The sequence below is a fragment of the Panthera tigris genome, chromosome B2 (assembly GCF_018350195.1).
Source record: "Panthera tigris isolate Pti1 chromosome B2, P.tigris_Pti1_mat1.1, whole genome shotgun sequence".
Taxonomy (NCBI): Eukaryota; Metazoa; Chordata; class Mammalia; order Carnivora; family Felidae; genus Panthera; species Panthera tigris.
The window spans coordinates 41,366,412-41,389,592 of NC_056664.1; the positions used below are offsets into that span (position 1 = coordinate 41,366,412).

The window sequence follows — 23,181 nt, forward strand, 5'->3', positions numbered from 1 at the left end:
GGCTGTTCTCATTTCTCTACATTGGTTCATGCTGCAATGTTGACACCATAGCAATTCTGACTCTGTGGCCTCCTGACCATACTACCTACTTTTACTAATTTCTTCTCTCTCCTTATGCCTCTGTACTGAAGGTGACATTTTCAACCATGAGAATTAAAGACTGCTTTTGAACTTCAAATATCACCAATGGGGTCATCACGCCTTGATATCCTCATACTCCCACCCTGGGAATAGCTCTTAAAATAGAAGGGTGCTCCAGTGCAGTGAGGGTCAGGGGCAAAGGATCTCCTCTACCTGTGCATGTCTTCAGAAAGCCAGATGCTGGCCACTGGTGCCATCAGCTCCTCTAGGAACACCTTCTGACGCTCGTAGTTCTTGAATTGGTTGCTAATGAGAACCAGGGCTTCCATGAGGGCACACTTCTCCATTTGTGTCAAGAGTAACTCATTGGAGAGGAGTTGCTTCACATGGTTATAAAGCATGTCAAAATTGGGCTGCAGATTACAAAGAAAAATACCCAAAGGTGATGAAGGTCTGATTTTCAAGGAGAGGTGGGTCACTCAAGGAAGGTGGAAAGAGGATCAAGGCATTCCTAGGAAGGTCAGGCCTATAAGACTGTCACTTAGTAATTTAGTTATAGCGTTCTTTTGCCTGAACAAGCAAGGCAATTCAGGCAGAAGGTGGTTCTTGTCTCATTTGGGTAACTGTACTTCCCCACAGTACAACTGTGAAAACAATGTCTTTTTTTCTATATCAACTTTTATAGTATATTTACAAAGATCAGTTTGTTTATACACGTTACGAAGACACATAACTGCCAGTATTGAGAAGAAATTTCTGGTTAATTTGTAATCTGGAATAGTACAAAATTTCCTCTAGCAACCCTCCAAAACAGGCTGGGATTTGCATCTGGCTTCTCTCAAGATTAGGCACACCATTTGGCAGTAGTAAAGAATACCACCTAGTACGGTAAAAACGTGTACACTGACAGGGAAAACTTGGTCATCTATATGGAAAAGAACCACACATTTTGAGGGAATAATTTGCATTTTTAACTCCATTACTAAGTAGGAGAGGAAGAAGGCCCTCGACTCAGGGATACTTACTTGAAGCAAAGCTACATACAGTTCCTAGCTTTCTCTTTATATGAGGTATACTTAGGGCTGGATTTACAGAACAGTGTAACTAAACTCAACAGGTCTCAGTGGCTACTGGTCAGAGTCCAGGGGCTTACCAGTACGAGCTGGGGGTAGTCACGACATGTCTTGATGATGGAAGAACAAGCATGTCTCCTCACATTCCTCACTGCCCGGGTTCTGGGGGCCTGGAAAGACATTCAACAAACTTGGGGCCACTTTTAATGTAATTTACAGATGCTGCACAGAATCACATAAAATACCTCCTTCAGAGACAAATTCACAATTTTCACACTGTGGGAGTTTAATGGAGTGACATTTATAGTCACCATGAATACACATGTTCACTGATTTTGCCTTAGAGTATCTCTACTATAAACACCATACCATAGGACTATGTCCTGCCTTTACTAATAACCCCTTCTACTTATAAAAAAAATCTAGACTTATGGGTTAGGCATTCATACTTTTGCTCTCCAGAAGTTAGGATTTGTTGAATTAATGGCCTTACCTTACTTTCTTCAACAGTTTCAAAAGTGACAGATGAAAATAGCTAAGGGTAAGAAAAAAAAGCCACTCATCAGTACCAAATGCATAAAGTATTTAAAAATAATACTTAGATCTAGGTTTCCAACAAAATCCCCAAAGTGTAACAAAAGGGTTTTCAATCAGTGTTACGAAATTTCAGACTTTTTCTCAGATAACTCTACAAAAGGCTTGAGACTCACAACTTTACTATCAAACATTTCACAAAGGTGAAGGTCCCAGAAACCCCGAATAATCCAAGCCAACAGCCAAACACTCAACTATGGTGATTCCCTCACCATGGTGTAACTTCTCGACTCTTTAACCTAATACAGCATGACTACTGCCCTAGTCACTAGGACAGAATTATACTCTAACAAAGGTCTAATCAAGAAACCCCATGGATATTCCCCAATTCATAGAGTATTTCTGTTGCAACAAATGAGTCCACCTTTTTGAAGTTCTACTGAACTTTGTAACGCACGTTCTCATTTCTTTTTTCTTCTTTGGGGGCTTCTCGTTCTTTGCCTTCCTCCCCCAGTGACGATCCCCTGGGTTCCCTGCTTGAGCTACATGTCCATCTCTACATACATATCACCCTCTTTCCTATAGCTTCACCTCTACTGTAGGCACTTCTATGATGATGCCACCTTAATATTATAATTTTCTAGAGTCCAGACCTTTAACCTCAAATAGTATTGTGAGGTGCCTCCTAGATGTTGTACATATACTTCAAATGTAGTATCCCCAAACTGAACTTACTCCTCTTCCTTACTCTTACCAAATCCAGTATTCTCACTCAGATGGTGCTCCACTTACTCACCTAAACAGGAAACCCAAAAACCATCCGCACTGACCATTCCTCTCACAAATCCCCTCCTAATAATCTGATAGCACACTTTGATATCCTTCTTTAGGTATTCTTTTCCACTTTTCAGTATACCTGGCTATTAACTGCAATGCCACATGGGCACAACAACCGTTTATGTGATTTTATTTCCAAACAGAGCATCTAAAGGATAAGTAAGCCTTTTCTACTAACATGGTACCTGATCCACAGTAAGTACTGCATATTTGATGAATGAATAAATGACTCTTTATTAGCTTGTCTCAAAGACTCTCAAAAATAGTTACAAAAAACAATAATTGGCTCAAAAATGCCAAAACAAAGTTTATAAAGGAGATGGCATTTACCTTAGAGAAGACCTGGGGCAGGAACTCTGGTCTGTAGGTGACAAATGGAAAGAGTGCAGAGACATTAGTGAGGACACAGGACAGGATGAGAGGATCCTTGGTGTCAAAGTTCAGGACCATTTGCAACAGCTCTATTCCATCATTAACAGGAAGTGCCTATAATACAGACATGAAAAGGAGGTTGGCAGGGCTAATAAGCACTTGTGGTAAATTAACCTTTAGGTTTTGGTTTATAAATACATAATATGGTTCACCACATATGGTTTTATATACTGCTTTTTATAAGCAGTACCCCATGTTATTAAAACTTTTCCTAAATGATGCTACTATGTGCTTTCGTAAAGATGTAGCTTTTCCTACTACTAGACATTGAGAATGTTGCTAGTTCTTTACTACTAAAAACAGTGCTAACAAATATCTCTGCAAAAAGATTTTGGCTACATTTTCAGTTATATCATTTGAAGAAGAGATTTTTGGGGATGACTGGAATTACTTAATCAAGAGGTATGGGTATTTCTGAATTAATATTTTTCTTCTTTACAAGCTGCATCAATTGATTCTCTACCCACCCATATGCCCTTCTTACCATGTTCTCAGCAGCAGTTTGAGTTTATTCCCTAAAACCTTTGCAGTAAAACAAGGAGTTTATATAAATTTGCATTTCTTCAGTTGTGAAATATTCCAGGCCTTTAAAAAGGTGTAAGCAATACTTTAATAGCTCTCCATATGACCACTTTGAGAAGTACAATGTTACTGACAGAGTGGTTGTTTTGTGTGCATACCCTAGAGGTAGCCACTATTCTGAATTTGATGTTCACAGTTTCAAGGATTCCCTCATTTCTGTATATTTTTCCACAAATATACACATTCACAGTTACACAGAATTGTATGCCTACTTTTGTAGCTTGCTGTTGGGGGTCCACATTATGTTCATGAGAAATCACCCTTTTTTTTTTTTTTTTTTTTTTAGTTTATTTATTTTGAGAGAGAGAGCATGCACGTGCACAAGCTGGGAAGGGGTAGAGAGAGAGGGAGAGAGAATCCCAAGAAGGCTCTGCACTAGCATGGAGCCTGATGCAGGACTCGATCCCAAGAACCCTGAGATAATTAATGACTTGAGCTGAAATCAAGAGTTGGATGCCAAACCGACCGAGCCACCCAGGTGCTCTGAAAATCATCCTTATTCAAAGTATACCCTAGTTCTTTTTTACTGCTCTATAAATATGTTATCTTCTATTCTGTACAGTCTATTGGGGGATAGTAAGTTTTTTCCTTGGCTCAACACACAAGGATCCTCTTCAATATTGGGGCTTGATGCACATGCAGGGTTTCTTCAGAGTACAGACTTGGCAGTGAAGTTGCTGGGTTATAAGGCGAGGCATCTCCACTAGACACTGCCAAATTATTCTCCAAAGCTGTGATACCAATTGTTTAAGAGATGTAAGTTTTTATAGTAAAGATATTAATCCCACCGGTATTTACTCCAAATATTGCTCCAAGTTTGCCTTTTACAGTTTGCAAGTTAAGAAAAAAATACGTATAGTCATTCAATTCACTTTTTTGTCATTACTTTCACTGTTTTTCAACTTAGGGACCTTTCCTCAAACAGCTAATTTTCCCCAATACTGTTTATTAAATGACCCAATCCCTCTCAATTTCTTTGGGATGCTTATACAAGCTCCAGGTTGTTTCTGGTCTATTTTGTTCCAATGAGCCGTATCTAATGTGAGTACCACACTGCTTTAAAATAATGTAGCTTTATATTTTACTGTCTGAGGCAAATCAATCCTCGTTTTCAAAATGTGATTTCCTCCCCCTCCAAAGCTATTCCATACCTTAATCCATTGCTAAAATAAGTCCTCTGGACATATAAGCTCAGCTAATGCCACTATAAACGAGAAGTAGCTTTTCAAAAATCCTTTCTAGCCAAAGAACCTCTTGGTCAAATTCTCTCACGGGATAAAAGCTGAGCTGCTCTGATGGACCCTGGGTGAGGGTGGGGACCAAGAGCACAATGTGAGCAGTTTGTAAAACCACTGGATTAGGCAATACTACGCAGAGTCAGAAACTGGTAGCAGCAAGTGGGAATGTAACAGGCTGAGATCCGTCATTTGCACACTTCTGGGACATAGAACGTGTTACAGCTTTGTTAATAAGTTGGTGAATAATTTCATCATATACAATTCACCAAACACTTTAGGAATGCTTCATTCTGACCCATTTTATTTTGGTGAAGAAAAAAAGGTTTTAGAGTCAGAGGTTTGTCACTAACAAACCTAAATACTACTACCTAGGAATCTCCTCAGGAAAAAAGAATTTCGTTCTATTGTTCTTCTCCCCACTAACTGTTCAGACTCTTACTCAATTTCTTGCACAGGGGCCATGCTGACCTTCTCTGTTCCAGTTTTAGTGTATGTGCTGCCAAAGTGAGCACCTACTCAATTTCTAATTGTTACCTTTGCTTTGTTTCCAGTCCCCATCTTTCCCTTATACACAATCCAACGTTTTGTACCTTTTGACCAACTAAAATTTGGCATTTTGACCAAATACCAGCATATTAAATGACTTAGCATACAATCCAGGCTACAACCTACGAGGCATCCTTCCCCTGATACTGCCAGTCCTTTCATATATTTTAAAGACAAGTACCTGACAAACCGTGACCACTTCATTCTCCTGCTTTCCAACAGGGTCATACCCACATATTTGGCTCCATCAAGGTGTCTAATTAAAAATACCAGGAAAGGAAACCCCACAACCATTTCCCTTGATTCAGTGAAAAAAGGGCTTTCTTGACAGTTCCATCTAAATCTGAAAAAGGGCGCATTTAGTAAAAATGCAGAATCTAAGTACAATTTCCCACCTAAATTTTGGAACAAACTCTGAATACCATCATTTCAAACTGAAATGAATCAATGGAAAAGCAGATGACGTTAATGACTCTAAAACCTAATTTGTTAATATGCCATTTGTAAGAAAAAGCACTATATATCTCACTTATCTTCAAAGGATTTAGATTCTTCCTACAACTAACCTGGAACATACTAAGACATAATCACTTTAAAATGAGAAATCCAATGATTTTAACCTAATAAACCTAGTTAATACAGTATATACTATCACCTACTTAATTATAGCTGCATCCAAGGTAGATAAGAGAAGAATGATATAGTTCATATGAAACACACAGAAACAAGACCAATTTATTCATATTCAGGAAAGAGGACACTGATAAGCTAACATGAATATTCTGGTCTACCTGCCGTAAACGGAGAAGGATGCTAAATGGCAAACATCTCTGAAGATTTTCCAATTCAAGATTACCATTACTGTCCTCCCTGCAACACCTGTTGTTCACTGTACTAACAGGGTTTGTCTTATTATCTCCTTAAAATAAAGACTGAACACTGTACACTTAGAGACAGAGACTTGCATTTGAGGCTCAGCTCTGCTGTTTACTAGCTATTTGAACTTGAGTATGTTATTTAACCTGACTCTCCATTTCCTCTTCTGTAGGATGCACATCCGCAGATTTTCGAATCCCTCTGTCACTTTTAAAGAGATCAAAATCATTATGCCATCGGCACAGGAAACAGTTACTTACGTCTTTATCTAGTGTCCGAAACATCTGGTTGATCACACTTTCCAAAAAAAAGGTCATGGCTTCCCACTGCACAAATGAAGACGAGAAGATGGAGCAGAGGCTGCCTTCGCCAGTTCCAGCTGTAAGAGAACAGGGTTTTAACACAAACACCACCACCACCACCACTACTGCCACAGGATCACAGAAGACAGGCAATGGGGTCTTAGACTAAGACCACTTAATTTCACAGTTGAAGGAACAGGGTAATCTAACCCCTCTCAGCCTAGAGAAAAAAAGAACTAAAAGTAGAGAGAAGTTCTATTCTGCCTCCACCTCTAACAATGAGCTGTGTGAATTCACCTCTGTGAGTCATATCTATAAAACCACTTTGAAAGCATCAAGAACAGTGCCTAGTCAATCACAGGCGACTGAAATATATCAACCAATCTCTCCTTTCCTTGCCCTTTATAACTTGTCTTTGAAAACCTATAGAATTAATTAAGATACTTGAGACCACAAAGAGTCCTTCCAAATAAACAACTAATACACAAAATGCTGCTTCACATCCAGTAGCCTCATGATAACTGCAAGGGCTATTATCTAGAGAACTGCGCCACCCTCCAATTTCACATTAAAGCATATCACTCAAACAGAACGGCACAGGCAAAAAGATTTACAAATTACTTTTCTTGTTTCCATATAGTGCTTCCATTTACTAGCTTTCTCTTGGTGCAACACATTTGGCCTCCACAAACATTCAACTTACTAGATACCAAGACCTTTAGAGTCAACTGTGAATATGCAAAACAGAATGTTAAATCCTGTGAATGTCAACTAACTAGCGTGGTTGGTAAGTGACCGTAAATATGGAGCCTTTTTAAAGGAGTAGCTTCTAGCTTTTCCTGTTTTATTAAATCTTGTCACACACAGCATGCATTAACAAGACAACAGATGATATAGAGTACAGAGAAGTTACCTGGCTTATGCATTTGGGTACAGAGCTATTAGGATTTTATATAAAGTGACATTTCCAAAGGCTATAAGGTGGCTGAGTGATATGGAAAGTCCCCGTACTGCTCCTATTATGCCTAACAAGACATTCTTTTGAGTTTAGGAATGGTTCTATGCAAGAACTTGGTAGAAAAGCTTTAAAAATTAAGTCTAGACATGCAATTTGTTAAGATGGTGCCCAAAGTGAAGTAATATTATCAACAATGTGCAATTGGCTGACTCTGTTAGAAAACAAATGTGAAGACAAAACTGACAGGAGCATGGTTTTACCCTAATTTATTTTTGAACACTATTAGCATGTTGTTCTAAGTATGGCTCAGAAGGTTTATTTCCTATGTATATTTGATACAATACTTCACTAATGTTTAGAAATAAAAACATCTTACAGTTCATGGATCCAGGATCAACAGAAATTGACAGCTGATACTTCAGCCACTCCCCAGCCATCTGGAAGCTAGTCTTTGGATCCAGACGACACGCTAACCTCATTACCTCTCCTTGCTGGGCCCGGGAGGCTGCCAAGAGAAAGATGTAAATCAATGAGCAGCATGTAATAGGTGCTTAATGTTCATTCATTTATCCATCCCAGGAGAAGAATGTTCAGAGACTCTGTTCTGCAGATTTGTGCTTTGAATGTAAACAAATGTTCAATAAAGATGAACAGATCCAGAAATTTTCAATTTTAGGGATTTCAAATTTCAAATTTTAGGGATTGCCCTACCATTCAATCCTCAAAGAGGCAAACTAAAAGTGATCTCCCATTTCTGTTGGAATTAAAAGATTAGATTGGTACAGATGTAAAACAATGTGGCTGCTGTGAAAAACAGCCTGGCAGTTCCTCAAAACATTAAACATAAAATTACTATATGATCAAATAATTCCCTTTCTAGGCATACACCCAAGAGAAATAAAAAACGTGTCTGTCCACTCAAGAACATGTACACACATGGTATAGCAGCATTATTATTACTTTTTTTAAGTAAGTTCTAGGCCCAATGTAGGGCTTGAACTCACAACCCCGAGATCAAGAGTCATATGCTCTACTAACTGAGCCAGCCAGACACCCTAATAGCAGCATTATTCTTAACAGCCAAGAGGTGGAAATGACTCAAATATCCATCAACTTATGTGGTATGCTCATACAATTAAATATTGGTGATAAAAAGAAACAAAGTATTGATTACACCATAACATGAGTGAATTTTAAAAACATAACCGTACATGAAAGGAGGCAGTCACAAAAGATCATATATTGTATAATCTGTTCTATATGAAATATAGAAATAGAGGATTACTGGTTGCCTGGTGCTGGTGGGGGGATGGGGGAACTGGGAATGATTGATTGCTAACGGGCACAGGGTTTCTGGGGGTCATGAAAATGTCCTAAAATTGTGGCAATAGTTGCACACCTCTAAATATATAAAAAAACACTGAATTGTATACTATAAATGGGTGAAATGTATGGTAAACAAATTATATCTCATAAGGCTGTTATTTAAAAAAATAAAAGAATGGTGTGGAACCAGCCAGGCTACAGAAAACCCAGAACACAACTAGGCTATAAGATAGCCTGTATTTTTTAGAGGACCAGCAAAGTAAGATGGTATTTAATCCCAAGTATAAAAAAAAATTCAAGTGCCTAACACACTGTTACTACCTAAACATCAAAGTCCAAAGGTTGTGTATGTGCACATGCGTGTGTGTGTGCATGTAATGCGTGTGCAAGAGAGACTACTATACCTAGAATGAGTGCAATCCCAGTACCCTCTGCAATATGAGACTAGAGATTAAACAGGCTGCTGTCCAGATTTTGGGCCTTTAATATAGAACCCCAAGGGTCATGCACTATGATTCATAATATTAGATGCCATTCTTAGACTACTGGGAGAAATTCCAGGCCACTATCACTTACAGTTGAAGAAAGCATTGAAGTCCTCATCACTATCAAAATCAAATCGAGAATATTCACAGCTAGGGCTGTCTGTTTTAGAAGGAAAGCCCATCTGCAAAGAGAAAGATAATTGGGGTAGGGGATGAAAACAGACCTATCAAAAGAGTCTTAAACTCTAGGAGCTGAAGCAGTTTTTAAAGAAGAATTAAGGGTCTGCGTAAGATCTTTTTAAATAAGTAACTGCTTCTGGTCTACCCCAAGTCCACCATTTTCTCCTAGTTCCAATAATCCTGACAGCAGTAGAAAAGAGAACACTCATTTGACACTCTCCTCTAGATTCCTCAGGGAGAATTAAATTCTAGAGTTTGCTTAGGGTGCCTGAGTATAAGGCTGTCTCAACACAATGTGCTAATACGGTAGGCAATAAGCAAAAAAGAATCTAGAACTATGTGTCTCCTTAAATGCTGACCCCCGGGGAACAAGCATGGAACTTTGTATGTTTCACTTAAACGGTAATGAAGACCATGGCAAAGAATTAGAGCAGGGTGTGCCATCTGCTAGCATATTCCTTGAAGAAATAAGAGGACACTTAAATAGGTCCCATTCTCTGATTTTACAAATCAAGATTAAGCATCTGTCAGCTGCAAGAGCACTTAGCTGATCTCAAGGAATTCACAAGCAACTTTACAGAGGTAGTGAGCAATTTGCTTCCACTAGCCCTCCTCCCTTCTCAGTCACCCTCATACTCTCCTGGACCTTCAGAAACAATCACATATTACCTCCTCTTAAAATCTTGACTCTACCCTGCCTGCTTTCAATCTCTGAAAAGCATTATCCCGTTGCATGGTCATGGTCATTGCTCTTGTCCTACTTCTTCCTAGCACCTAGCCCAATACTTACTATAAAAGTGCTCCAAAATATGAAAAAGTAGATTATAATGACCAGTTTGGGCTGCTTTCTTCTTGGTGAATAAGAGAATGACATGTCCAAGGAAGAGATCTTAGTGACCAAGACCGGGCTGTCACTTGGATGCCAATCTAAGTCTTACTGTGTGTAATTCACACTGCACATTTTGATTCCCAATGCATACCTTGACCAAGTTAGTCATAGAAGCACGAAGATATTTTGGTATTATTGCTAACAGCAAAGGGTCACGGGATAGGATCTCATGACGGAAAAGTGCCCCCCAAGTCATTTGAGTTGAAGAGCGCAGAAACTAAAGGGAAAGAAAAAAAAGAGAAACCTCAGTTTAAGGGTCTGCATTTTATATAACCAAGATTATGACTTAGCCCAGCAATTATCAACAGTATTTTTTCATGGAAATAAATCTCTGTAATATTTTGAAACTGGCCATGCTGTACTGCATCAGTAATGACGGCCCGTTACAGACCACATACTAATGAGACAGACCATGGGTCAGGTGCAATTCCTGGAGTGTGAACTGAGCTTTACCACTTTTTCTTCTTGTTTTATTTTAGGTAAGCTCTACGCCCAATGTGAGGCTCGAACAACCCAGACATCAAGAGTCATATGCTCTACTAACTGAGCCAGTCACGTGCCCCTCTACCACTTTCTTTAATGGCAAAAAAGGATACAGGAATCTCAGGGTGGTATTACAAGGAAAACCTTAAAGGTGAGAAATTAATTTTATAACACAATCAATTAGACTTTTGCACTTAAAATACCTTTAGGAGCAAATCACCTGGGATATAGCTCACATCTGATAGAACACTAGCAGAATATTACCTGAAGGGAAAAGCTGTTGACCTACATGATGCAATGCTTGGCTCAGGAAGAAGACTCAATAATTCTTTAATGAAATGACACTATAGTTACTTCCTAGGGTCTTAAGAGTCATATTTTATACACAAGCTCCTAATTACTTCAGGTCATAGTGCTTCATTTTGGCTTACTTAACTAAAATTTTGAGATGTTGCCTATATAAAGTTTACCTGACTTGGATGGGTTGTGAAAGCAAGAAAAGATTCCAGGTATTTTCCAAAGTTTGCTGGTGTTTCTACATCAGAATCCACACCCTGAGGGACAAAAAGACCACTACATTAATGACACTGATGGCGGGGATGGGGTGGAAGAGGACAGCAAGAAGAGTAACAAATACAGCTGACCCTTGAACACAGGGGTTAGGGGTAAAAAACCCACATATAACTTCTGATTTCCCCAAAACTTAACTGCTAACAGCCTCCTATAGACCAGGGGCCTTACTGATAAAATAAACGATTAATACATACATGTATATATATTATATATTGTGTTCTTATAATAAAGGAACCTAAAGAAAAAAAAATGTTAAGAAAATCATAAGAAAGAGAAAATATATCTACAGAACTGCACTATATTTGTCAAAAAATACCTGAGCATAAATGGACCCATGCAGCTCAAACCTTGTTGTTCATGGGGCAACTGTACAGAACTTAAACCCCCACAAAGTTCAGTTTTAAAAGGACCATATACTTCCTTGTGACCTAAGGCATCAACTCAAGGATTTCCCTCCTTAATCGTTATCACTAAAACTCATTCTGTGGTCAAATACGAAAATAAAAAAGAGCATTCATTTCACAAAACACAGAAAGAAAAAAATCTGTATTACTGCTTCAGACCTGGTCTATTCAGATCTCTGTGACCAAATCTATTAAACAACCACTTGATGGTATACATCTCACGTCTGAAGATCTGTCCTCTCTAACCATTCAAACCACCACAAAAAGATGTAACATCAGATGCAAACGTCTATACCAATTGTCCTCTCAACTTGTAAGACTTGAATTCTTAAGTATTTCCCTAAAGACAGGTATTTCTAAGTCAATCAGACTAAAGTTTTCTTTTATGACCAATAATATTCTTTAAATTTGGGAAAAGAGTTCTTTATTTGAATGCATAATATTTCATAATCTAATAGACCTCAAAGGGTAATGCATTCAGCAAACTGATATTCTACAGGTACCAAAATTCACAAGAATGGCAACGTTGACTTTATGGAGTAATAGATGTGGATGTTTCCTGTTGACATCGATAACTGACTTGTTAAGAGAAATTTACATCATTCAAACCCTATTACAAGAATTTAATCTATAAAATCGTATGAAATAACCTGTAGGGCAATTTCCACAAGGCTAAAATCAATGGCATGTTTCACTCACTATACAAATGTAACTTTCTAAACGTTCTACTCAAATGGTCCTGAAACTTGCTAGAAAGTGCTCACCAGCAATGCACAGAGCTGATTGCCCAGAGCACATAAGACCTGACAGAGTCTCTTCAGGAAGACATAGTGTTTTTCTACCAAGCCTCCTCCATCAGCAGTCCTGTAAGATGAGAAAATAGTGTGATTAGGTGTACATCAAGAGAACCAAAAGGATTCCCACCAAATGCAGCTGTATGTGGTCTGTGCTTCAACATTCAAATTTCTGCTGATTATTAAAGTTAAAAAACTAAAAAAAAAAAACAAAACAAAAAAACAAAAAACCTCCAACCAAACACTGAAAGATCAATGAGCAATAAGGTTCAATGCAATCTTATCCCTCAAAGAAGCACTCTAATTTTGCACATTATATGGTCTTTGAGTATTCTGGGTTAAATAAGATAAACTCTGAACACGACTGCATACAAAATGCATACATACACTTATAGGCATGAAAAGCTGCACAAAAAGACATTTGTTGATACCCAGGGAGGACTTAACAAGAGATCCCTAGGCAAAGCAGGTCACAATTCCTTATACCGCTGACAAAAATAAAAGGACTATAATCAAGAAAATGAAAAGACAAGCCACAGACTGGGAGAAAATATTTGCAAAAGACACATCTAATAAAGGACTGTTATCTAACATATACGATGAACTCTTAAAACTCCACAATAAGAAAACAACCTGATTAAAAAAATAGACCAAAGGGCTTAACAGACACCTCACCAAAGATATACAAATGACAAACATATGAAAAGATGCTCCACATCATATGTCATCAGGAAATTGCAAATTCAAACAAGATACCACTACACACCTATTCGAATGGCCAAAATCCAGACCACTGACAACACCAAATGCTGCCAAGGATGTGGAACAGGAACTCTCATTCATTGCTGGTGAGAATGCAAAATGGTATAGACACTTTGAAGACAATTTGAGTTTCTTACAAAATTAAGCATACTGTTAACATATAGTCCAGCAATCACACTTCTTAGTATTTACCCAAAGAAACTGAAAACATGTTTACACAAAAACTTGCATGTTTATAACATGTGAAGCCTGGATGTTTACAGATTTGTTCTTAACTGTCAAAATTTGGAAGCAACCCAAATGTCTTTTGGTAGGTGAATGAATAAACTGGTACATCCAGACAATGGGGTATTATTCACTGCTAACAAGCAATGAACTTTCAAGCCATGAAAACACATGGAAAAACCCTAAATAGCATGTTACTAACTGAAAGAAATCCATCGGAAAAGGCTATATACTATATGATTCCAATGATGTGACATTCTAGAAAAGGTAAAATTATGGAGAAAGTAAAAAGATCAATTGTTACCAGAGGTTGGGATGGGGGAGGAGAGATGAACAGGCAGAGCACAGAGGATTTTTTGGGTACTGAAAATAGTCTGTATGATACATACATGTTTTTACAAATTTGCTGAAACCCACAGAATGTACCCATGGAATATACAACACCCAAGAGTGAACCCTAAAACTATGGCTGGATGATTATAATGTGTCAGTGTAGGTTCATCAATTCTAACAAATGGACCACTCTGGTTGGGGATGTTGGTAATGGGGGAGGCTATGCGTGTGTGGGGGCATGGCATATACGGGAAATCTCTGTACCTTCACTGAATTTTGCTGTGAACCTGAAGTTGCTCTGAACAATGTAAGTTTCTTTTTTTAAAAGCAATAAAAACATAACCTTGTGTGTCATTTCTCCAAGTAATTTAGTTCAGATCTATAATCCTTTATCTACTGTTTCAGAATCAAGATAGCTCTTTAAAAAAAAATAACTTACTTGGTGGCAAAACCTAACCTGAAATGATGCAGGGATATTCACACTAATGAGAGTAAGAACTAGTGTGGACAGCAGCCATGTCAGCTGTGTTCTGGAGCCAGCAGAGCATAATGTAAAAAGCATGGGCCTCGAGGTAAGCAAGACCTAGGCTCTAGTGATGTTGAAGGGCAATATGGCATTATGGTTTCCAGTGCAGGCTCTTGAGTCTGACCGCCTGGGTTTGAATCATACCTTTACTCACAGGTATCAGTAAGTAACACAAATGGAGATGGGACACCTCAGTGTGAATGTCATGGTCTCTACAGAACTAAGAAATGGGCCCTGGAGGGGCGCCTAGGTAGCTCAGTCGGTTGAGCATCTGACTTCAGCTCAGGCATGATCTCACAGTTCATGGGTTTGAGCCCCACGTCGGGTTCTATGCTGACAGCTCAGGGCCTGGAGCCTGCTTCAGATTCTGTGTCTCCCTCTCTGCCCCTTCCCCACTTGCGCGCGCTCTCTCTCTCTCTCTCTCAAAAGTAAAATAAACATTAAAAAAAAAAAAAAAAAAGAAATGGGCCTTGGAAACAGTAACTACAGTGGCCATCCAAAAGACATGTTATGAATTTAATGAAGAGAACCCCTTAAAAACAAAGCTAGTCTTTACAGGAAAGAAAGCCATCATAAAAGCCGTGTTGAAATGGACAGGAAGAGGGGCACCTGGGTGGCTCAGTGGGTTGAGCATCCAACTTCAACTCAGATCATGATCTTGCAGTTCATGAGTTTGAGCCCTACATGGGGCTTGTTGCTGTCCAGTGTGGAGCCCACTACAGATCCTCTGTCCCCCTCTCTCTCTGTCCTCCCCTCCTTGTACTGTTTCTCTCTCCCTCAAAAATAAACATTAAAAAAGAAAATAAACAGATAATAAGAGATTTTAAGTAATACGTATGTGTCTGTCTCATATCTTTTCATTTGTCCCTAGTACTAAGAATATCAAAAAAACAAACAAAAAAAAGAAAAACAAAAAAACAGGGGGCACTTGGCTGGCTAAGTCAGTTAAGCATCTGACTTCAGCTCAGGTCATAATCTTGCGGTCTATGGGTTTGAGCCCCATGTCAGGCTCTGTGCTGACAGCTCAGAGCCAGGAGCCTGCTTCAGATTCTGTGTCTCCATCTCTCTCTGTCCTTCCCCCGTGAGCTCATGCTTGTTTTCTCTCTCTCTCAAAAATAAATAAAAAACATTAAAATAAATAAATAAACATTAAAAAAAAAAAAGGATGTTGTGACAGGTTCAACTGTCCTTGTAATACAGTTCTATCTGCCTTCCTGGGTAAGAAACATGTATCAGTAAATGCTCAAATATTTTCCAGAGCAATTAAAAGAAAGTAAGTAGAAGCCATTATTTTAAGACAGATAATGTGTTTACAAGGTCCCATGCATACATTTCTCATCAAACACACTGTTCCCGCTGTTTCCAAGAGCCTCAGCACTTCAGGCATTGAGTACTTTGAGCAGGAAAGGAAGGAGGAGCATCTGGAGTTCTGCAGTCAAGGCAGGCCTGGGGCAGACTCTAGTACAGAAGATCAGAGCATTCTCAGGCCTAGGCACCAATGCTGGTAGGAGGCTTGGGGATCACCAGAAGCAGACAGAATCAAGATGAGCTATCTGGGAAGAATGGGAAAAACTGTGGAAGCGGCTGGGTGCAGAGTCAATGGCCACAACTTACTTGCAGAATAAGGTCTTTAAAAAGATTAAAAAGTCCCTTTAAGACTACCTGACTTCTTTATTAAGAACACTGTCAACTGACTGCCAACATTCAGGTAGGACTTCAGATTTATCTACATAATATATGTAAATGGCAAAGAAATTAGAAAACACATAGAAAAGCAGATACTCACTGTGCAGCAGAGAGTATATAATGCATAGCAACATCCCCAAATAAGACCATCAAGGGCTTCCGGTCTTCCAGCTTGCCCTAGAACCAATTTTAGGGAAACACAGGTAATACAAACTCTATTACTAAAAGTCTCCAAGTACTAACATCTTCTATACCTATATAATCAAATACACTGATTTCACAATTTCTCAATCCCAGGGCTAACTGAACACTAGAGAAAAGGCCAATTCTTTAAAATAAAATCTGGATAACACCTCTATCTTTTTTCTTTTGTTTTTTTTTAAGTAGGCTTCACACCCAGCATGGAGCCCAATGTGGGGCCTGAACCCACGACCCTGAGATCAAGACCTGAGCTGAGATCAAGAGTCAGATGCTTAACTGACCAAGCCACCCAGGAACCCCTGTAAGATTTCTATTTTTAAATGTGTCATGTGGCACCTGGGTGGCTCAGTTGGTTAAGCATCCAACTCTTGGTTTTGGTTCAGGTCATGATCTCATGGTTCATGGGTTCAAGCCCCATATTGGGCTCTGTGCTGATGGCAAAGAGCCTGATTGGGATTCTATCTCCCTCCCTCTCTGCCTCTCCCCTGCTCGCTCTCTCTCTCTCAAAAATAAATAAACATTTAAAAAAAATAAATGTGTCAGGCAATAATGCTCATATGAAAACAAAGTAAATTACATCTGAAAGCAACATTCCTGTGGAGAAAAGCTGTCATAGTCCCATTTGTTAGCCTAGACCAATATAAAGCCAATGCTGCCACCATCTGAGATTTTTTGACGTAACGCTGAGTTTTAAATTTTAACATTACTTTTATCATGTTTCTTAAGTGCAAAGTGCCAAGATTCATAGCTGTTTCAAGAACTAAGTAGCCTGACAAATCTCTACATGCTGCCAATGGATCCCTATAATATCAGCATACTCTTATCCAAAGGGGTTGGACACAAGTAGCTAAGTTGATGTCAGATAAATCCCAAACTTTTCAATGTCTTTTTGCTACAACATACAATTAAACACCCCCCACCCCCAGCAGAGGCTCTGAGGATAAGTCAGTTTGAAGTGGTAACTTACTTTTCTGCTGACTGCAATGAGAAGACACTCAGCTGCTCCCAACTGAAGTTCCTGTTCATTCAGAAGCAGGCAGAGCATCTCTAAGAGCTTACAGTTTTCAGCAGTAATATGGCTCATGGACACCCAGTCAATGTAGCCCGCTAGAGTATTCAGTGCTGCAATTCCTACTCGACAGTTCGCTTGGGCCTGCGTGAAAAGAAGTAACTTTTGATCATTAAGTCCTCACTAACAGACAAAGAGGCTATGATCATACCTGAGCTCCTTCTATTTTCTAATTCTAAAAAGAAAATGATTTTAAAAAATGTACTCATGTAACAGCAACTGACAGGAACTCGAAGGTCTGACACACAACCACTTCTCAAACAACAGCACTCTCAATGTCTGTCAATAAGACCATATGGCACATGTGGCCATTTCGTCTCCTCTGATAAACTGAAAATATTATAATTTTAACTCCCTTCTACCATAACTCAACGATCACACAAACCAAGGCTGAGGTCACCCTCCACTAGGTGTATGCATCTCTGTACCTGAAAGCCTCAAAGAAGTCTCCTTCCAACTCCACAAGAGTTCTTACCTTTGATTCCTGAGAATTATCTGTCTTCTGAAAGAAAAGAAGTATAAGAATCCAATGTTTTTAATGAGCAAAAAGCTATGTAATAACTTTCCACCCACTTAATGAAGTCCCTTGAATAATGACTTTTTAAAATACAGACTTAACTTTTAACCTTCAGAAAAAATACAACTTTACTAAGAACATATAGCTGATGTTCCCGCTAAGAAAGAAAGGTTATTTTAGCAGTATGACACAAAGTTAGTATTTAAAGAGCTTACACAGATGTTACAACATTAAGTCCACAAAGATAGTTTCAAAACACATGGTTTACAAAGAAATATAACAGATGAACATAATAAGGATCAACAGTGCTAGTGATGAAAGAAATCTAGCTTAAAACAAAGCATGAGCATTTTTTCCACATTCAAATAAAAACAAATTATACCTAGCAAAAGTATACTGAAATAATGTAAATGGAGAAAAAACAAGAAACAAAATTAAATACAAGTTATGACCATGTATATATGGATATTACAAATCACACACAAATAATACATGCTAGACAAAAATAACATCTGTTCAGTAGATGTACAATTATAACTGATTTTTACCCTTCCATGTCCAATTCTACAAATATTACACAATGCTAATGATTTACGTGCACAAAATTATTTTCCAAAAAAACTTCTGAAGGGGAGCTGAAGGGGAAGAGAAGCAGGAATAACAACTTGTGAAGTACCTGAAAACTCACTGCCTTTAGGATTATAAAGGATTTGTTTCACAATTCCTCATCTCAACTTTTAAAAATGCCCTTGTTAATAAAGGACAAGTATTAAACCTTCGTCAACAGTGACTGAGTAGAGGTGTTAATGGGTGGAGACGGGTAGAACCCTCTTACCAGCATCTACTGATGCTGCCCAAGAAGGAAAAGGAATCCAAGCAACAATAGCCAAGTCTAGTCTTTCCTCTCCAACAATTTTTCACTCCCACTCTGACCCTTTATGCTCCCCTCAGACCAGTTCAGGGGCCAGGTCATGGGCCAGGGAGAGTGAGCTTACTCATCTGATCATTGTTAACATTCAACCAACTGCCTAATTGGGAAGGTGAAGGGATGGACAGAGAGAAGAGACGGAAGAAGGGACGCAACTTCTCGAGCAAAAGAAGTTGTTCCAGGACAAAAGATGGCTCTTGGCTGTGCTCTGGTCTTGGACACAAGTGGCAGCCTGGTAGATGGAGGGAACTGAAACTGAGGCTAAAGAAAAACACCAGTGTATGTTTCTAATGTCTCAGCTCGGGCATGTTGGCTAGACTGCTAGAGCATCTAAGGGGTCATAATGTGTTCCCTTTCTCCTACAGATCAGATCTCCTAGGGGAAAATGAAAACAATACCTCCTTCACTCTCAATATAAATAAGTTTCTAAATGCAAATATTTTCCTGGTATCTTTTGAAAAATCTTGGGGAGATATTTTGGGGGAAATGGGCCATTCTAGTGTAAAGAACGGGACTTGACTTCCACCACAAACATTAGGGAATCTTCAATAATTATTCTCTGTACCTTCATCTATAAAATGGAGACTATACTTTCAGGGTTGTTTTGAAGATTAAATAACCCATAGAGTGCAAACAAGTATATAGCATATATTAGGTACTTACTGAGTTCCTCCCCACCCCAACAGCTCATAGTACCTTCTCATTTGTGTTAGTATCTACCATTTCTCTAAAAATACAACGAAGGGGCACCTGGGTTGCTCAGGCGGTTAAGCATCTAACTTTTGGTTTCAGCTCAGGATACAATCCCTGGGGTTGTGGGATGGAGCCCTACACTGGGCTCTGTGCTCACAGCATAGAACCTGCTTGGATTCTCTCTCTTTCTCTGCCCCTCCCCTGTGTGCATTCTCCCTCTCAAAATAAATAAATAAAACTTAAAAAACAAAACAAAACAAAAGAATGCGGGGTGCCTGGGTGGCTCAGTTGGTTAAGTGTCAAACTTTGACTCGGGTCATAATCTTGTACTCTGTGGGTTCAAGCCCCAAGTGGGGTTCTGTGCTGACAGCTCAGAGCCTAGAGCCTGCTTTGGATTCTGTGTCTCCCTCTCTCACTGCCTCTACTCCCCCGCTTACACTCTGTCCTGGTCTCTCTCTCTCAAAAATAAAATGTTTAAAAAAAAAAAAAAAAAAAAAAAAAGAAGGAAATCAGGGTAAAAAATAATTTTAATTAATCCTATTTTGTGAAATAAACACATACAAGAATTCTAGATCAGGGTTTTACCACAATACTTTGGCATTTTGTGTAGGATAAGTCTTTATTGTGAGGGACAATTCTGTGTATTATAAAATGTTTAGCAGTATTCTTGGCCTCTACCCACTAGATGCCAGTAGCAACCCCTACTTGTGACAATGTGGGGGGCAAAACCATCCTTTGCTGAGAACTACTGTACTACATTAACTTTTACATGACATTCTTCTGAAAGCTCTCTACTAAAAAAAGACAATGGTTGGAAAGATAGTATTTGGCTTGCCCTTTTCTGCAGAAGAGATACCTTATCAGGAAGAATAGAACACAGGTATTTCCCACTTTTCAAAATTTTGTGTTATGCCACCTTGTTTTTAATGACCCGCATTAGTACCTGTTTTCTCTAACTGAAAGAAATCTGAAGAGGATTATTTGCTTTTACAAAGTGAGAATAACTTTCAGCCTTGTTAGAGCAAGCCCTTATAGAGGCACCACTAAGTTCCTTCCCCAAGAATGGCAGTCAGCATTTCAGTCAAGCAGCTACAGCTTTAGACTGTCTGTGGGCATCTGTGCTTTACTGTGATTATTTTGTGCATCTGTTAGCAAGACGTGTCCTAAGATGTCAGAAAAGCCAACGAGAGGTGTTTTCTTTTGGCATGGGAATGCTCAAAAAATTTTCCACATAAATTAATGGTAATTTCTTCATACTATGCCATTTGGGCTTTCAACAGGTTTCAAAGGAACTTCTTTCAGGTAGTGAGGTAAACCTGTACCGAAAATCATATAGTCAAGAGGAATAAAACCCAGCAGTTTCCACTGCAAAAGGGACCAGAACTAAACAGGGCATCTGACCTACCAGAAATCCGGGCTTTAAATATTTTAAATGCTAAGAATTAATCATTTTTATACTGATTTAAGAATTTTATTATTGTTTTTAAAATAGATATGGAAACTCATTGACTTGAGTTTCTTGGAAAATTAGTTCCAGTTTTTCCTGTCATCTGTTTCTCTTTTGATGGTTTTCTTTCGATGAACTTTTAACTTAGAAAAACAAACAAAATCCCACTCATATTAGAAAAAAGAAGTTTGGGTGCCTGGGTGGCTCAGTTGGTTAAGTGTCTGACTCTTGGTTTTGGCTCAGGTCATGATCTCATAGTTTTTGAGAATAAGCCCTATGTCAGGACTCTGTGCTGACAGCACGGAGCCTGTTTGGATTCTCTCTCTCCCTCTCTCTCTGCCCCTTCCCCATTCACACCCTTTCTCTCTCTCTCTCTAAAAGTAAATAAACATTTAAAAGAAAATAGAACTTTTGGGAGGTGAGGTATCTCTTACCACTTGTCGGTACTTGTTTACATTTTCTTGAAGAGTGTTAAGTAGAAAACTAAATATTCTTTCCATGTTCTGGGTTAACGTTTGTTGGATATCCCTTCTTCTTTGAGGGGGTAGGGTTTGAAAGGTCACTACATCCTCTGCCAGTCGTAAAAGGATGAACATCACTAATTCTGTCTGTGTTTCCTAGATCAAAGAAATAAAGTAATTAAATTAAATAGAAACATCATTTTCACTGCGGGTGAGCCCAAAGACTCTTTTCTGTTGACAAAATGAACTCCAAAAGAGCCCTTCCAAAATCAACTGAATTGATACAGCTATATTTCATACCCCTTGTTTAGAAAGAGTATCCAATTCTATTAGCATATCAGGCCAGTGCTGTGGCCACTCCCGCTTGATCATTTCTACTACAATTCGAGACAAAACATCTTTAATATGGTTCTCCTCTTCCAAAATGTCCAGTGTTCCCTGAAAAACAAAAAGAGATAGTAAGAGATCTTTAAGACTGAATTTAAAAAACACAAAAAAACCAACCACCTGGGCTGTGAAAGTATACAGAACTTCAGCAGGCTTCCTTTTAAACTAAACAGAATAAAACCTGCTCTCCAGGTCTGAGTCACCTGCCCTGCATTCTCACGAATCATTTTCCCCACTTAAAGCTTAAGTGAGGGTTGCATCAGCTAAAAAAATGACTGTCATACAGAGCAAGGAAGACATTATTGTTCTCCTTTACCAAGTGAAAAGGCTCTCATATTGACTTTCATTTTGTAAGAGCGCCAACATGAAGAGTACAAAAATGAGGACAATAAGCAGCTGATAAAATGGGAGAATTAGGAGAAGCAACTGAACATGTGACTGATAGTTCTAGCATTATACGACACAGAAAAACTATTCCCAGGAATGGGGCACCTGCATGGCTCAGTCGGTTGAGCATCCGACTTCGGCTCAGGTCATGATCTCACAGCTTGTGAATTCGAGCCCCGCATCAGGCTCTGTGCTGACAGTTCGGAGCCTGGAGCCTGCTTCGGATTCTGTGTCTTCCTCTCTCTCTGCCCCAACCCACTCACATTCTGTCTGTCTCAAAAATAAATAAACAAAAAAAAAAAAAAAGATTCTCTCCCTCTGCCCCTCCCCTGCATGCACCTATGTGCACTTTTTCTCTCTCTCTAAATACAAAAATAAAGTTTGATATCAAAATTAATGAATTAGGATTCCTATCAAGTTTCCCCAAAACTAGCAAAATATAAATCCTAAGTTGATTAATAATTCTGAAACGATTTTAAAAACTTTCATATTTTATTAGAGAGGAAAGCAAGCACATGTGGATGTGGGAGGGGGTGGAGGGGGAGGGGGAGAGGGAGAGGGTGGGAAGGGGAGAAGGGGGAGAGAGAGGGAGAGGGTGGGTGGGGGGAGGGAGGGAGAGACAGGGGGAGAGGGTGGGTAGGGGGGAGGGAGGGAGAGAGGGAGAGGGTGGGTGGGTGGTGGGGGGGAGGGAGGGAGAGGGAGAGAGAACCTTAAGCAGGCTCCATGCTCAGTGCAGAGCCTGATGCAGAGCTCCATCCCACCCACTAACCTGTGATTATGCCTTGCGCCAAAATCAAGAGTTGGATACTCAACCAACTAAGCCACCCAGGTGCCCTGAAGAGAATTTTTTTTTTTTAAGAATTTAAAGTAACCTCTATACCCAACATGGGACTCGAATTCACAACCTGAATATCAAGAGTCACATGCTCTACCAACTGAGCCAGCCAGGCACCCCAGGAATAAAGG

The 23,181-nt window shown here is 39.2% G+C and overlaps 1 protein-coding gene across 2 annotated transcripts in view; it reads right to left on the bottom strand.

The window, feature by feature from the left end:
• Positions 1-23,181, bottom strand: part of XPO5 (exportin 5) — a 48,093-nt gene that overhangs the window by 21,409 nt on the left and 3,503 nt on the right. The window contains exons 4-18 of one of the 2 annotated variants that reach the window (XM_042986435.1): positions 21,742-21,879; positions 21,415-21,597; positions 17,871-17,894; positions 17,294-17,479; positions 16,226-16,302; positions 12,564-12,663; positions 11,293-11,376; positions 10,431-10,556; positions 9,362-9,452; positions 7,836-7,964; positions 6,460-6,578; positions 2,856-3,011; positions 1,648-1,689; positions 1,235-1,324; positions 295-494 (exon numbers count right to left, since the gene is read on the bottom strand). In XM_042986435.1, the coding sequence (XP_042842369.1) occupies positions 295-494; positions 1,235-1,324; positions 1,648-1,689; positions 2,856-3,011; positions 6,460-6,578; positions 7,836-7,964; positions 9,362-9,452; positions 10,431-10,556; positions 11,293-11,376; positions 12,564-12,663; positions 16,226-16,302; positions 17,294-17,479; positions 17,871-17,894; positions 21,415-21,597; positions 21,742-21,879 (1,745 nt within the window). Of the gene's footprint in view, positions 1-294; positions 495-1,234; positions 1,325-1,647; positions 1,690-2,855; positions 3,012-6,459; positions 6,579-7,835; positions 7,965-9,361; positions 9,453-10,430; positions 10,557-11,292; positions 11,377-12,563; positions 12,664-16,225; positions 16,303-17,293; positions 17,480-17,870; positions 17,898-21,414; positions 21,598-21,741; positions 21,880-23,181 lie in introns of both variants that reach the window. The other variant, XM_007085309.2, reaches the window with a different exon arrangement.